Source organism: Astyanax mexicanus, chromosome 5 (genome assembly GCF_023375975.1).
Source record: "Astyanax mexicanus isolate ESR-SI-001 chromosome 5, AstMex3_surface, whole genome shotgun sequence".
NCBI lineage: Eukaryota > Metazoa > Chordata > Actinopteri > Characiformes > Acestrorhamphidae > Astyanax > Astyanax mexicanus.
This window is the reverse complement of record NC_064412.1, coordinates 37,774,850-37,790,345: the sequence shown is the minus strand read 5'-3', so window position 1 is coordinate 37,790,345 and position 15,496 is coordinate 37,774,850. Positions and strand designations below refer to the sequence as shown.

At 37.6% G+C, this 15,496-nt stretch overlaps 1 protein-coding gene across 3 annotated transcripts; it reads right to left on the bottom strand.

Annotated features, from left to right (window-relative positions):
* Nucleotides 1-6,332: 6,332 nt before the first annotated feature.
* LOC111193679 (cyclin-dependent kinase 5 activator 1-like) lies at nucleotides 6,333-15,155 on the bottom strand. 3 transcript variants are annotated; one of them, XM_049479787.1, is made up of 2 exons: nucleotides 14,855-15,147; nucleotides 6,333-8,140 (listed from the first exon to the last, which is right to left on the bottom strand). In XM_049479787.1, the coding sequence occupies exon 2, from the start codon at nucleotides 7,821-7,823 to the stop codon at nucleotides 7,197-7,199; it is 627 nt and encodes a 208-aa protein (XP_049335744.1). In that variant the 5' UTR covers nucleotides 7,824-8,140; nucleotides 14,855-15,147; the 3' UTR covers nucleotides 6,333-7,196. The 3 variants fall into 3 exon arrangements, with proteins under 3 accessions (XP_049335744.1, XP_049335743.1, XP_049335742.1); XM_049479786.1 differs by lacking the exon at nucleotides 14,855-15,147 and adding an exon at nucleotides 9,187-9,421; XM_049479785.1 differs by lacking the exon at nucleotides 6,333-8,140 and adding an exon at nucleotides 11,044-13,814 and having other exon boundaries at nucleotides 14,855-15,155.
* Between the last annotated feature and the right edge of the window lie 341 nt (nucleotides 15,156-15,496).

The window sequence follows — 15,496 nt, the reverse complement described above, 5'->3', positions numbered from 1 at the left end:
AGCTGGCGCTGGCACCGGTACGGAGACTTGGGCAGCTGGCACCGGTACGGAGACTTGGGCAGCTGGCACCGGTACGGAGACTTGGGCAGCTGGCACCGGTACGGAGACTTGGGCAGCTGGCACCGGTACGGAGACTTGGGCAGCTGGCACCGGTACGGAGACTTGGGCAGCTGGCACCGGTACGGAGACTTGGGCAGCTGGCACCGGTACGGAGACTTGGGCAGCTGGAGCAGACACTGAGACTTGAGTACATTCAGCAGACACGGAGGCTTGAGCAGCTTCAGCAGACACGGAGGCTGGAGCAGCACGCACAGCAGCATATGCAGAGTCTAGAGCGGCAGGAGTTCGGGGGCGTGGCTCAGCAGCCGAAGATGCCTCGTAGGTGGGCGTGTCCGCCGAGTGAGTTTCGGAGCTGTGCGTGTGGAGATCCAGCGCTGCTGCTGTGAGGCCTAGAGCCGCGGGTGAAACAAAAACCCGGACTGGATTATTACTCCTGGAGAGCGGCTCGTCCACCGCAGCAGTCCCAGAGCGTGGCGTCTCATTCGCGGGCTTCACGGAGTGCGCCGTTTCAGCCGCGAGAGTCGAGGAGCGCGGATGAGCCACGGGAGTCACGGAGTGTGGCGTCCCATCCACGGGCCTCACGGAGCGCGGCGTCTCGGCCGCGGGCTTCACGCGAGCTGGCGTGGAAACAAGAGGCGGCCAGCAAACAGGTGCGGGATCAGGCAGCGGAAGGCGGATTGGTGCGGAGAAAGGCTCCTCGTCCTCGGAGCTGCTGGGAGCACAGCCAAGAAAGTCCCACGGCTCCCGGGTAGCCCGGCCTCCTCTGTAAAGAGAACCGAGGCTAACCGCACCAACCCGTATTGCCCCCCCAAAATTTTCTCCGCTCCGAAAATCCTCCACAGGTGAGAGGGAGCGCTGAGAGCGCCGCCGCCCACCTTTTCTCCTCCGGCGCCGGGAAGTGGAGGAGTTTTCAGCCGCATACTCCTCCTGAACGCCGCGAGAGAAGGGAGTGGGTCGGATAGCCAGCCTGGATCCATAAAACGGATTACTTGCAGCGTCTATGGTTTTAGGTCGGTTCTTCTGTAACGCTGTGTGAAGGACGGGACGAGGAGAGCGGACGCTAATGCAAGTATCATTTATTATAGAACAGGAAACAAAACATAAATCAAACAGAAACTCAGAAACAGGAGACTAACAGGCAGGATTTAACACAGCCGTGACAGACGTATACAGGCACAAGAACCGACCAAAACACTAATGACAGAGACGCTTAAATACACACACAAGGCGGGAAAGAGAACAGGTAACACCTGGGGACTGACTAATGAGGGGCGGAGCTACAAATGGACACAGGTGAGTGGAAAAACACAGGGGCACGGGTAACGTGGGACAACACAGGCACGAGGACAGACAGGAAACATGGCCAGGCGTGACACATACTATGGCATACTAATAAAAACACTAGGCAATATTGAGGACAGTTGACATTATTGAGGGTTTATCTATATATTAAACGATAAGTAGATAACACAATTATTGGTAGATAATTGGATAATAAAGATTAGTAGATTATGAAAAGCACCTCACTGCTTAGCATTGCTTAAGCTCAGCCTTTAGCTCTGATATGACCTTTTTATCTCACAAAGACCTTGGCACTGTGGCCTTCACACTGCAGTCCTTTGCACTTTCTCTTCTAAGAAAGCAGGTCTGCAAATAATGATTAACCACACTGTCTAAACTACACATTCATGATTCACCAATTTGCAGTGATGTGAAATAAATAATCTGTGTAATTACAGTGCAGTGCAGTACAGTTCTGCTTGCTGAGACTGCAAGCAGAACGTTTTCAGAAATGCCTGCATTCAAGAATCTGCTTCTGACTGAAAACGTCTAAAAAGCACCAAGTTGTCACCATTTGACATGACTGCATATTATCTAAAGAATTAAATAGTAATAAAACCTCACCATCAGCAATCACAGCCTGAGAGAGCACAGTTAGCCATACATTTGTGATGCAGGCCAGCACAGGCGTCTGTTAGCTGATGTATGAAAGGTGGGGATCCGACCCAGAGTGTCTACAAAGGTACATGTCTCTGAGGAGGTATGTGTTTATCCTCATGCCCTTAAGTGTTAATATTTTGTTAAATGCCTTGCTTCATCAAATTCCCCTACAGTAAGGAACCAATCCCTAGAATAAACATAAAAGAATAAAAGTATGTGCACTTCATTGAATATTTTTTTAAGACATGGTGAAGATTTTGCTGTGATTTCTCAGTGGTAATTGTACAGTAATTGTAAACTGGTCAGATTTGGGATTTATTAATATACACACTCTACTAATGAATCTGGTGTTTACACAGTGTTCTTGACTGGTCCATTTTACATGTAATTTACCTGCAGTTTGCGCATGGTTAAACTAAAGTTTGATGAATGAGGCTCCCTGAACGCTTGCTGTTCATATTCTTCATGCTTCAATAATGAACATTTGTTCTGAAGACAATAATGAATTAATACATTAATTTGACATTTACTTGTAAATTATAACATTGTCATTAATAACAGGCCTAGCCATGGTGCTCCTTGTATGCTCCATGTGTGTTTTATTATTTGATGATAACTGTAAATAGAAGTCTAAACAATAAGAAGAAACCTGTGCATACTTTGTGGGTATGGATGCGTGAACACGTACTGCACATGCTCTAGTATGAACACATATGTGATAGCATATCTTGTGTGTAATTTCTTCCTTGTGACTTTTCTGTGACAGTGAGTATTTCTGAGAAAAAGATGCTTATCTTTCTGACTCCAAAGAATAGGCTTATTCATTCATAACCAATATGTGCACACAGTTACATTTGAATGAGCTTTAAACTGTGCCAGATGTGCTCTAATCTTTTCTTTCTGTCTGAAGCTGCACCGACAATAAGCACTTATATGAAATTTTCTTTGGTTATGGTGCAAAAGCAGTACTAACTATAAACTTGTATTTACACCGTCATTGAACGTGCACCAAGAAAGATAAATATTTGCATTAAAAAAACGTGATATTTTGATATTTGTCTGTCTGTCTCCCTCCATAATTTGCAATTATTTCAACCACAATACACACTTTCTCCTGGATGGATCTTTCTGATGACTCCTGTGAGGTGCTAGCCTTGTGGAAGTACTGCTGCTTTGGATGTCTAATTTTAACTCTATTTGTAAATGTTGAGATATGTTATTTTTGAATATGCACTAATCAGAATTATACTTTTTTGCGTAGCTAACAAACGCTGTTCCCTGTCAATGTGGAGTTTATTTAGCACTTGATTGAAAATCACCATATATGAATTCATACTGAAAAAGCACACCTGCAGATTAAACACACACGCCATTTATTTCAGATATTATATAACATATAATATGATCAAGACACGCATTGTCACTTTTCTAGTGCTTTTAGAGAAAATAGAGCATTGTTATGGTATATTCAAGTTTAGGCAGTGGTTCCATGTTAGTTCCTTAATTATACATTAATTATACAGTTTTGTCCCTTGGAAAAATAATTCTGTTTGTGCCGATTGTTTGCTTTTCTGACTCATCTGGGATCATTTTGGAATCAAACGGACATCTTATTTTCTCACTTGATATCCATTTAGTCTGCATTAAGCATACATCCATCTGTATCCATGAAGTTATCCGGAGCTCTGAAGCCAGTTGAAGCCAGGTACACTGTCTAGGCTGGAGTAATACTTTCTCCTAAGTAAAGTAAGTTACTCCAGGTTTTTTTTTTTTTTTTTTTTTTTTTGAAGATGGAAATCATTTGCAATGGAACGCATGGCCCTTCAGGAGCTCTGTATTATTTTAGATTAAGTCGGATACAAAGCCCCTGAAAGGACATGAAGGGGAAAAAAATTGCATGGAATTTTAAATGGGTGAAAAAAATATGCCATTGTAAAATTATCTCAAGACCCTCAGCAGTTTTTCCTGTTAGCATCGCGGATAACCTAATCCCATCCCTGCCAAACCTAGCAGCACTGTAACTAACCTAATCCAAACCCTACCTTGCCTGTTAGCAACAGGGCTAACCAAAACTCAACCCTACTTTGCCTATTAGCATCATGGCTAACCTAACCCCCTAACCCTGTCTTGCCTGTTAGCATTGTGACTAACCTAATCCCAACCCTACCTTACCAGTTAACAACAGGGCTAACCGAAACTCAACCCTACTTTGCCTATTAGCATCATGACTAACCTAACTCCTAACCCTGCCTTGCTTGTTAGCATTGTGACTAACCTAATCCCAACCCTACCTTGCATGTTAACAACAATGCTAACCGAAACTCAACCCTACTTTGCCTATTAGCATCATGGCTAACCTAACTCCTAACCCTGCCTTGCTTGTTAGCATTGTGACTAACCTAATCCCAACCCTACCTTGCATGTTAACAACAATGCTAACCGAAACTCAACCCTACTTCGTCTATTAGCATCATGGCTAACCTATCCCCAACCCTACCTTGCCTGTTAGCATCATGGCTAACCTAACCCCAGACCGGCCAAGCCTAGCAGCATTGTCTGTTAGCATTGCCTCACCCCAACCCTGTCTTGCTTGTTAGCATTGTGGCTAACCTGCCCCAACTAGGCTGCTAGTTCATCAATAAAGATCACCTTCATTTAGTCAACAGTTCACATTTTCTTTTGCGTATGGTAACATTGTTAGCACTGTTAGTTTTTTTGGGATTCCTGTTATATTCAGTTATCTTCTCTTTTATCTGTGCTTGGTGCCAGTACTTTATTGTCAGATGGGTATCTTTGCCTTAATGTTGTTTTTTGATGTTGAATTTCACTGGGCACTAGATGTGGGTAGATGTGGGTAAACCAATGCTGCATTTTATGGGTAAGTTTAGCAGTGCATGTTACTACCCGATCTGTGCCCCCTGCCTGAATATATATATATATATATATATATATATATATATATATATATATATATATATATATATATACACTCTTTGATTCTTATATTTTAAACATTCTTCTAATATTTTAACATTCCTCTTAAGATAATTTTAGTATGTTGAACAAATTATTCTAAACTAATTAATGCTGTATTAATGCAGATTTAAATGTTATTTAATACCATTATACTCTTCAAAAAAATATGATATGATATGATGTTTTAACAATAACTGTCTAAATGTCTAAAATTAAACTGGTTATCTACGTTATAGGAAATCATATTTTCAGATCACCAGTTTAATTTTAGAAATACCACAGTTACACTTCATTACAAATTACAGACCAAATCAAAACATATTAGAGTAATATACAGTAATAAACATATATAAATTGTTAACTATTTGATCACTACAGACAATTCCACTGTTAACAGCATTAGTGAATGTAGTTATATAATAAATAAACAGAGGCCACACAAAGCAGTTTTAGGTTTAACTGATGTTAAAATTTATTAAGATTTTTTTGAGACAGGTCAAGCATTTGACAGATAAATATTACGCTATAACACAGGAAGGTTTAGGAGATACAGCTCTTCACTTCAGCTGCCATGAGAAGAACTCTGCTGCACTTCTTCTGGGTGTGGGTGACTGTAGTATTGCTGTTTCTGAACTGTGGATCTGATGATGATAGATCAAACTCTAAGACAGCTGTGACCCTCAGTATCTCATGAAGAAGAAGGGTGGTGAGATTTACCTGTTCAGGCTCCTCCCCTTTCTCTGCATTAACCTGTGTTTAACCTGTGCTCTAATAAACCTAATAAATTTACTTGTATTTACTGTATTGTATTTACTGTATTGTACAATACAGAACTAGTTCTGTATTGTACAATAAGCACATATCTACATCTATTTTACAGATGTTTTTATTTGATAATCTTTGCTTTTAGCAATCTTTCAGTTCATTAATTATATACTAAGTAAATACATAGTGCTTTTTAATTAGTTATAAGAAAATAAGTTACTTTTAAGCTTAGTTTTTTTGCCTAGACTTTTTAAAATGTAATATTGTTTAATATTGAGTATTTAATGAAAATGTTATTTTAATATAACAATTATTATTAATTTATATAAATATTCATAAACATTTGTTCAACTAAATAAAACTAAATAATATTATTTAGGATTATTTATTAGAGTTCATTAAAGTGACAATTAAAACTGGCAACCATATTGGTCATAAAGGTGCTCTGCACTTCAGTATTGAAGTATAAAATTAAAATTTAACATAAATCATAAAATTATAATAGCAAATGTTTTTGATTACTGAAAGTTTTTATTGCCCCTGACATTTTCATACTGATCAGGACTAATATTCATTTTAATTTAAATAAACCTAAATAGCTTATTCCGTGTCCAAGCCCCTTTTGAGCAAGCCAATGGCGACAGTAGCAAGGAAAACTCCCTCAGATCAGGAGGAAGAAACCTCGAGAGGAACCAAGACTCAAAAGGGGAACCAGTCCTCCTCTGGTCGACACGGGATAGCACAACTAAATATATAATAAAATAATATATATATATATATATAGCCATTGTTTATCCTGTCTGTGTGTCTTGTCCTCAGGTGACGTCCACTTCTAGTATCCAGTCTATCTCGTCACTGTCCATGTTTCTATCTATGTTACCGTCCCTGTTTTGATCTTGGAGCCTCCCTGTGTCAATCAGTCTTTCTCCTAGTCCATAAGCCCGCTTTCCTGCATCAGCAGTTCCTCTTCCACCACATACGCTGCCCCCAAGCTGGAGCAGTGAAGGCTATCATGTGCTGCCTCCAAAACACGTGAAGCCAGACACTGCAGCTTTATGAACTGTCCCTATAAGGACACTTCACTGGACCGCTGAATGTGTTTGGACGTTTCCTGCCCTGCCATCTGTCCAGTTTGTCCATTTCTTTGTAGTTTCCCAAGTCTAGTCCGGTTCTGTCCAAGCGTCATGCAAAAGTGTTTTATTTTGGATCTACTTATAATAATTTTTTGTTGGTCTCACTATTTTGTTTGTATTTGATGGTGTAACCTACTCGTTTTGCTCTTATTTTAGTTTTTATTTGTTTAGTTTTCTTGCCTAATACTATGTTACGCTTGTTGCCTTTATTCCTAGTAGTAACAGAAATTATTTAATAGTAAAATGTGTTTTCTAATAAGCGACTTGATAGTAAAATATAAATATTAAAGTTAGAATTAGTTTTTTTTTTAGTCCGATCCTTCAATGGTCCGTCCTGTTCTTCAGGTCAGAAATGACCTGGGTGAAGACCGATGGCGAGATGTTAATCTGCAGCATCTTCTGGCTCATGCGCGTGGTGATGTTCAAGGTGCGCTTCCAAAATGCCTGCCTGTTGACCTCCCTGATGAAATGCCTTGCTGGGTAGCCTACCTCAGGGCCAATGTATGAACATGATACATACAGGCAGGTGAGCAAAACCGCACGCAGTTCCTCAACGCTGGCCACCTCCGCTGAGACAGTGTCGCGGCACAACATGTACAGAAAGACCACGGCGCCTGAGCAGATGAAGGACTCCTGCTGAGCCCTGGCCACGGTCAGCGCCATGTCCACTTTGTGTACCCAGAGCGGTGGAACATTTGGAGAAAGACCCTTGATGAGTCGACAGCGGCGACACAAAAACTCTCCCACCAAACACAGCAGCCTGGGACAAAAGACATTCCTGATGGACATCCTGTGCGTAAGAGCAACAGTGAAAATCTTCCTCCTCTTCGCTGCCGGTTCTTCAGGAGATGCAGGAACATGTGTCTGCTGAGACCTGGGCCTCTTCCTTCCCTGGGTCTTCTTCTCCTCTTCTCCATGGATGAGATGCTGAACCGATGAGCTGGCCATGTTGATGATGAAAGTGGTAAAAGTGAATGTGAATGGAGTGTGTGGTGTAGAAAGTGTGTGGTGTAGAAAGTGTGTGGTGTAGAAAGTGTGTGGTGTAGAAAGTGTGTAGTGTAGAAAGTGTGTAGTGTAGAAAGTGTGTGGTGTATAAAGTGTGTGGTGTAGAAAGTGTGTGGTGTAGAATGTGTGTAGTGTAGAAAGTGTGTGGTGTAGAAAGTGTGTGGTGTAGAAAGTGTGTGGTGTAGAAAGTGGATAAACCTGTTGGTGTAGATCTGGATGAAATGGAACTGTATCTGGATGAAGGTCAGTTAAAATGGAACCTGTAAAGAAAAAAGGATTTTCCTTTCAGATTAGTAATTCAGTATTTACACACATTTGAATGTTCTTCTGGACCACATGTTTATTCTATTGCTATTTATTTTAACTTTGCAGTAAGAGATAGAAATTGTTCTGTGTGGTCTGGAAGACTGTGTAACAAGATTGTATTCCAAGCCAATTTGTTGCATTTCAACTGGTTAATTTATTATACATTTTTGACATAATAAAGACAAGTGGCAGATTCAGATCATATAAAAAAGTGGACTGCATAAAATCAAGATAAAAGTTTAGTTTTTTCATGGCACTGTTTACACACAGTCTGTCTATTTAGCCCCACCCAATAGTAATGCAGTTATAAAAGTATGAGCACAATACAGATAAGCCAATCAGAACAAAGATCATTTACATATACAGTAACAATATCAAAGCAACTTTAGATAACTGGTTGTTTAATCTAAAGCAATACAGAGAGGCTGAAATATTATGCAAAATAAACTGTAACAAACATACACAACATTTGAAAATAAATATAAGCTAAATGAGGGATATGGAACTTTTAACAGAAAAGCTTCCCTTTATTTAAAGTTGAATAAGGTCCCTCAGATGGTGGCAATTCTTGGTTCTTGGTTTGGTGCAGCTCGTGATTAATTTACTAATCTAATCTAATTAATACATGATGCATTTTCACCAGATTCTAATAAAACATCACTATAATCTCACTTCTGTTTACACAAATTATATTTAAACAGAGATAACTTACTCTTTTATACTGAATTGGGCTATTTTTCTTGTTTTATCATTGTAATCGTTCTCCATTAATAATAATAATAATAATAATAATTATTATTATTATTATTATTATTATTATTATTATTATTATTATTATTATTATTATTATTAGTGGGGATGCCCACTTTAATACCTGGAGTAGTTAGCAAGTGATTTCCTGGGATTAGCCTTTAGCTAACGTTTGTTTACATTTTGGTTTGCTCCTCTTATTAATAAATAAATGAATATAAATGATATAAAATAGTGTATTAATACTCACGGTGTTGTGTGGATCACCAGCGACTCACAGTAGAGCCGCTGGTGAAGGTGTAGAGGTGAGTTGAAGAGCTGGGTTTAGAGAGCAGTAAATCACAGTGGGTTCTCCAGTTCAGTAAAGCACTGGTCTGATCAGATACAGAAGCACAGCTGCTTTAATAGCGCTGCCATGGTGACCATAGAGTTCTCCCACTGTTTACTTTCAACACAAACAGCAGCTTTAATTTACTAGAATAAAAGTCTTATATATTATTGTTGTTATTATTATTATTATTATATGATTATTATTTTAATAGAATGTTTTATATATGATCCAGTGTGATTACTGTTTTAATTCTACACAAACTCAATTACACGTTTTTTTTTATATATTTACTCAGAATAAACAAGTTATTACCAATATAAAGTTAACCTTCTCTTTAAAGTGCATTTTTTGTACATTTTCTAAAGTTTTCATTGATGTAGTGTTGCCTGATTAGGTTAAATAATTATTATAACGTGTTTAAATTATACATTCTTATATTATTCAAAATATGTCAAGAAGAAGACGACTGCAGAAAATGTTTTTGCATGAATAATTCAAGAAACATTGAAATAATAAACACAAAACATGATTACAACAACAGTATTACAGTTCATTTCATATCATAAATGTTCATTGTTACTTGCTAGCTAATCTAGCATGCTGGCTAAAATTTAACCTAATAATAATCTTTTTTTTGAAGATGGAAATCATTTGCAATGGAACGCAATTTACTTTTCTAAATTTTTTTCTTCTAAATTTTTTTGGCCCTTCAGGAGCTCTGTATTATTTTAGATGAAGTCGGATACAAAGCCCCTGAAAGGACACGAAGGGGAAAAAATTGCATGGAATTTTAAATGGGTGAAAAAAATTATCTCAAGACCCTCAGAAGTTTTTCATTTTAGCATCGCGGATAACCTAATCCCATCCCTGCCTCGCCTGTTAGCATTGTGGCTGACCTATCCCCAGACCTGCCTTGCCTGTAGGCATTTCGGCTAACCTTATACCAAACCGGCCAAGCCTAGCAGCATTTTCTGTTAGCATTGACAACCCCAACCCTGTCTTGCTCGTTAGCATTGTGGCTAACCTGCCCCAACTAGGCTGCTAGTTCATCAATAAAGATCACCTTCATTTAGTCAACAGTTCAAATTTTCTTTTCTTTTGTGTATGGTAACATTGTTAGCACTGTAAGTCCTGTTTTATTCAATTCTATTCAGTTATCTTCTCTTGTTTTATCTGTGCTTGGTGCCAGTACTTGATTGTCAGATGGTTATCTTTGCCTTAATGTTGTTTTTTGATGTTTAATTACACTGGGCACTAGGCTCTTTCCGCCACTAGATGTCAATCTAGACCACCAGCATCTCATAGCAACACCAATGCTGCATTTTATGGGTAAGTTTAGCAGTGCATGTTACTACCCGATCTGTGCCCCCTGCCCAAATATATATACTCTTTGAATTTTTTTTTTTAAACATTCTTCTAATATTTTAACATTCCTCTTGAGATCATTTTAGTATGTTTAACAAATTATTCTAAACTAATTAATGCTGTATTAATGCAGATTTAAATGTTATTTAATACCATTATACTCTTCAAAAAATATGATATGATATGATGTTTTAACAATAACTGTCTAAATGTCTAAAATTAAACTGGTTATCTACTTTATAGGAAATCAAATTTTCAGATCACCAGTTAAATTTTAGAAATACAACAGTTACACTTCATTACAAATTACAGACCAAATCAAAACATATTAGAGTAATATACAGTAATAAACATATATAAATTGTTAACTATTTGATCACTACAGACAATTCCACCGTTAACAGCATTAGTGAATGTAGTTATATAATAAATAAACAGAGGCCACACAAGCAGTTTTAGGTTTAACTGATGTTAAAATTTATTAAGTTTTTTTGACAGAGGTCAAACATTTGATAGATAAATGTTACTCTATAACACAGGAAGGTTTAGGAGATACAGCTCTTCACTTCAGCTGCCATGAGAAGAACTCTGCTGCACTTCTTCTGGGTGTGGGTGACTGTAGTATTGCTGTTTCTGAACTGTGGATCTGATGATGATAGATCAAACTCTAAGACAGCTGTGACCCTCAGTATCTCATGAAGAAGAAGGGTGGTGAGATTTACCTGCTCAGGCTCCTCCCCTTTCTCTGCATTAACCTGTGTTTAACCTGTGCTCTAATAAACCTAATAAATTTACTTGTATTTACTGTATTGTATTTACTGTATTGTACAATACAGAACTAGTTCTGTATTGTACAATAAGCACATATCTACATCTATTTTACAGATGTTTTTATTTGATAATCTTTGCTTTTAGTAATCTTTCAGTTCATTAATTTTCTACTAAGTAAATATATAGTGCTTTTTTATTAGATATAAGAAAATAAGTTACTTTTAAGCTTAGTTGTTTTGCCTAGACCTTTTAAAATGTAATATTGTTTAATATTGAGTATTTAATGAAAATGTTATTTTAATATAACAATTATTATTAATGTATATAAATATTCATGAACATTTGTTCAACTAAATAAAACTAAATAATATTATTTAGGATTATTTATTCGAGTTCATTAAAGTGACAATTAAAACTGGCAACCATATTGGTCATAAAGGTGCTCTGCACTTCAGTATTGAAGTATAAAATTAAAATTTAACATAAATCATAAAATTATACTAGCAAATGTTTTTGATTACTGAAAGTTCTTATTGTCCCTGACATTTTCATACTGATCAGGACTAATATTAATTTTAATTTAAATAAACCTAAATAGCTTATTCCGTGTCCAAGCCCCTTTTGAGCAAGCCAATGGCGACAGTAGCAAGGAAAACTCCCTCAGATCAGGAGGAAGAAACCTCGAGAGGAACCAAGACTCAAAAGGGGAACCAGTCCTCCTCTGGTCGACACGGGATAGCACAACTAAATATAATAAAATAATATATATATATATATATATATATATATATATATATATATATATATATATAGCCATTGTTTATCCTGTCTGTGTGTCTTGTCCTCAGGTGACGTCCACTTCTAGTATCCAGTCTATCTCGTCACTGTCCATGTTTCTATCTATGTTACCGTCCCTGTTTTGATCTTGGAGCCTCCCTGTGTCAATCAGTCTTCCTCCTAGTCCATAAGCCCGCTTTCCTGCATCAGCAGTTCCTCTTCCACCACATACGCTGCCCCCAAGCTGGAGCAGTGAAGGCTATCATGTGCTGCCTCCAAAACACGTGAAGCCAGACACTGCAGCTTTATGAACTGTCCCTATAAGGACACTTCACTGGACCGCTGAATGTGTTTGGACGTTTCCTGCCCTGCCATCTGTCCAGTTTGTCCATTTCTTTGTAGTTTCCCAAGTCTAGTCCGGTTCTGTCCAAGCGTCATGAAAAAGTGTTTTATTTTGGATCTACTTATAATAATTTTTTGTTGGTCTCACTATTTTGTTTGTATTTGATGGTGTAACCTACTCGTTTTGCTCTTATTTTAGTTTTTATTTGTTTAGTTTTCTTGCCTAATACTATGTTACGCTTGTTGCCTTTATTCCTAGTAGTAACAGAAATTATTTAATAGTAAAATGTGTTTTCTAATAAGCGACTTGATAGTAAAATATAAATATTAAAGTTAGAATTAGTTTTTTTTTTAGTCCGATCCTTCAATGGTCCGTCCTGTTCTTCAGGTCAGAAATGACCTGGGTGAAGACCGATGGCGAGATGTTAATCTGCAGCATCTTCTGGCTCATGCGCGTGGTGATGTTCAAGGTGCGCTTCCAAAATGCCTGCCTGTTGACCTCCCTGATGAAATGCCTTGCTGGGTAGCCTACCTCAGGGCCAATGTATGAACATGATACATACAGGCAGGTGAGCAAAACCGCACGCAGTTCCTCAACGCTGGCCACCTCCGCTGAGACAGTGTCGCGGCACAACATGTACAGAAAGACCACGGCGCCTGAGCAGATGAAGGACTCCTGCTGAGCCCTGGCCACGGTCAGCGCCATGTCCACTTTGTGTACCCAGAGCGGTGGAACATTTGGAGAAAGACCCTTGATGAGTCGACAGCGGCGACACAAAAACTCTCCCACCAAAGACAGCAGCCTGGGACAAAAGACATTCCTGATGGACATCCTGTGCGTAAGAGCAACAGTGAAAATCTTCCTCCTCTTCGCTGCCGGTTCTTCAGGAGATGCAGGAACATGTGTCTGCTGAGACCTGGGCCTCTTCCTTCCCTGGGTCTTCTTCTCCTCTTCTCCATGGATGAGATGCTGAACCGATGAGCTGGCCATGTTGATGATGAAAGTGGTAAAAGTGAATGTGAATGGAGTGTGTGGTGTAGAAAGTGTGTGGTGTAGAAAGTGTGTGGTGTAGAAAGTGTGTGGTGTAGAAAGTGTGTAGTGTAGAAAGTGTGTGATGTATAAAGTGTGTGGTGTAGAAAGTGTGTGGTGTAGAATGTGTGTAGTGTAGAAAGTGTGTGGTGTAGAAAGTGTGTGGTGTAGAAAGTGTGTGGTGTAGAAAGTGGATAAACCTGTTGGTGTAGATCTGGATGAAATGGAACTGTATCTGGATGAAGGTCAGTTAAAATGGAACCTGTAAAGAAAAAAGGATTTTCCTTTCAGATTAGTAATTCAGTATTTACACACATTTGAATGTTCTTCTGGACCACATGTTTATTCTATTGCTATTTATTTTAACTTTGCAGTAAGAGATAGAAATTGTTCTGTGTGGTCTGGAAGACTGTGTAACAAGATTGTATTCCAAGCCAATTTGTTGCATTTCAACTGGTTAATTTATTATACATTTTTGACATAATAAAGACAAGTGGCAGATTCAGATCATATAAAAAAGTGGACTGCATAAAATCAAGATAAAAGTTTAGTTTTTTCATGGCACTGTTTACACACAGTCTGTCTATTTAGCCCCACCCAATAGTAATGCAGTTATAAAAGTATGAGCACAATACAGATAAGCCAATCAGAACAGAGATCATTTACATATACAGTAACAATATCAAAGCAACTTTAGATAACTGGTTGTTTAATCTAAAGCAATACAGAGAGGCTGAAATATTATGCAAAATAAACTGTAACAAACATACACAACATTTGAAAATAAATATAAGCTAAATGAGGGATATGGAACTTTTAACAGAAAAGCTTCCCTTTATTTAAAGTTGAATAAGGTCCCTCAGATGGTGGCAATTCTTGGTTCTTGGTTTGGTGCAGCTCGTGATTAATTTACTAATCTAATCTAATTAATACATTATGAATTTTCACCAGATTCTAATAAAACATCACTATAATCTCACTTCTGTTTACACAAATTATATTTAAACAGAGATAACTTACTCTTTTATACTGAATTGGGCTATTTTTCTTGTTTTATCATTGTAATCGTTCTCCATTAATAATAATAATAATAATAATAATAATAATAATAATAATAATAATTATTATTATTATTATTATTATTATTATTATTAGTGGGGATGCCCACTTTAATACCTGGAGTAGTTAGCAAGTGTTTTCCTGGGATTAGCCTTTAGCTAACGTTTGTTTACATTTTGGTTTGCTCCTCTTATTAATAAATAAATGAATATAAATGATATAAAATAGTGTATTAATACTCACGGTGTTGTGTGGATCACCAGCGACTCACAGTAGAGCCGCTGGTGAAGGTGTAGAGGTGAGTTGAAGAGCTGGGTTTAGAGAGCAGTAAATCACAGTGGGTTCTCCAGTTCAGTAAAGCACTGGTCTGATCAGATACAGAAGCACAGCTGCTTTAATAGCGCTGCCATGGTGACCATAGAGTTCTCCCACTGTTTACTTTCAACACAAACAGCAGCTTTAATTTACTAGAATAAAAGTCTTATATATTATTGTTGTTATTATTATCATTATTATTATTATATGATTATTATTTTAATAGAATGTTTTATATATGATCCAGTGTGATTACTGTTTTAATTCTACACAAACTCAATTACACGTTTTTTTTTATATATTTACTCAGAATAAACAAGTTATTACCAATATAAAGTTAACCTTCTCTTTAAAGTGCATTTTTTGTACATTTTCTAAAGTTTTCATTGATGTAGTGTTGCCTGATTAGGTTAAATAATTATTATAACGTGTTTAAATTATACATTCTTATATTATTCAAAATATGTCAAGAAGAAGACTGCAGAAAATGTTTTTGCATGAATAATTCAAGAAACATTGAAATAATAAACACAAAATATGATTACAACAACAGTATTACAGTTCATTTCA

Excerpts from the sequence above, each read along its gene's own strand:
- LOC111193679 (XM_049479785.1), bottom strand. The coding sequence starts at position 13,513 with ATGGCCAGCTCATCGGTTCAGCATCTCATCCATGGAGAAGAGGAGAAG.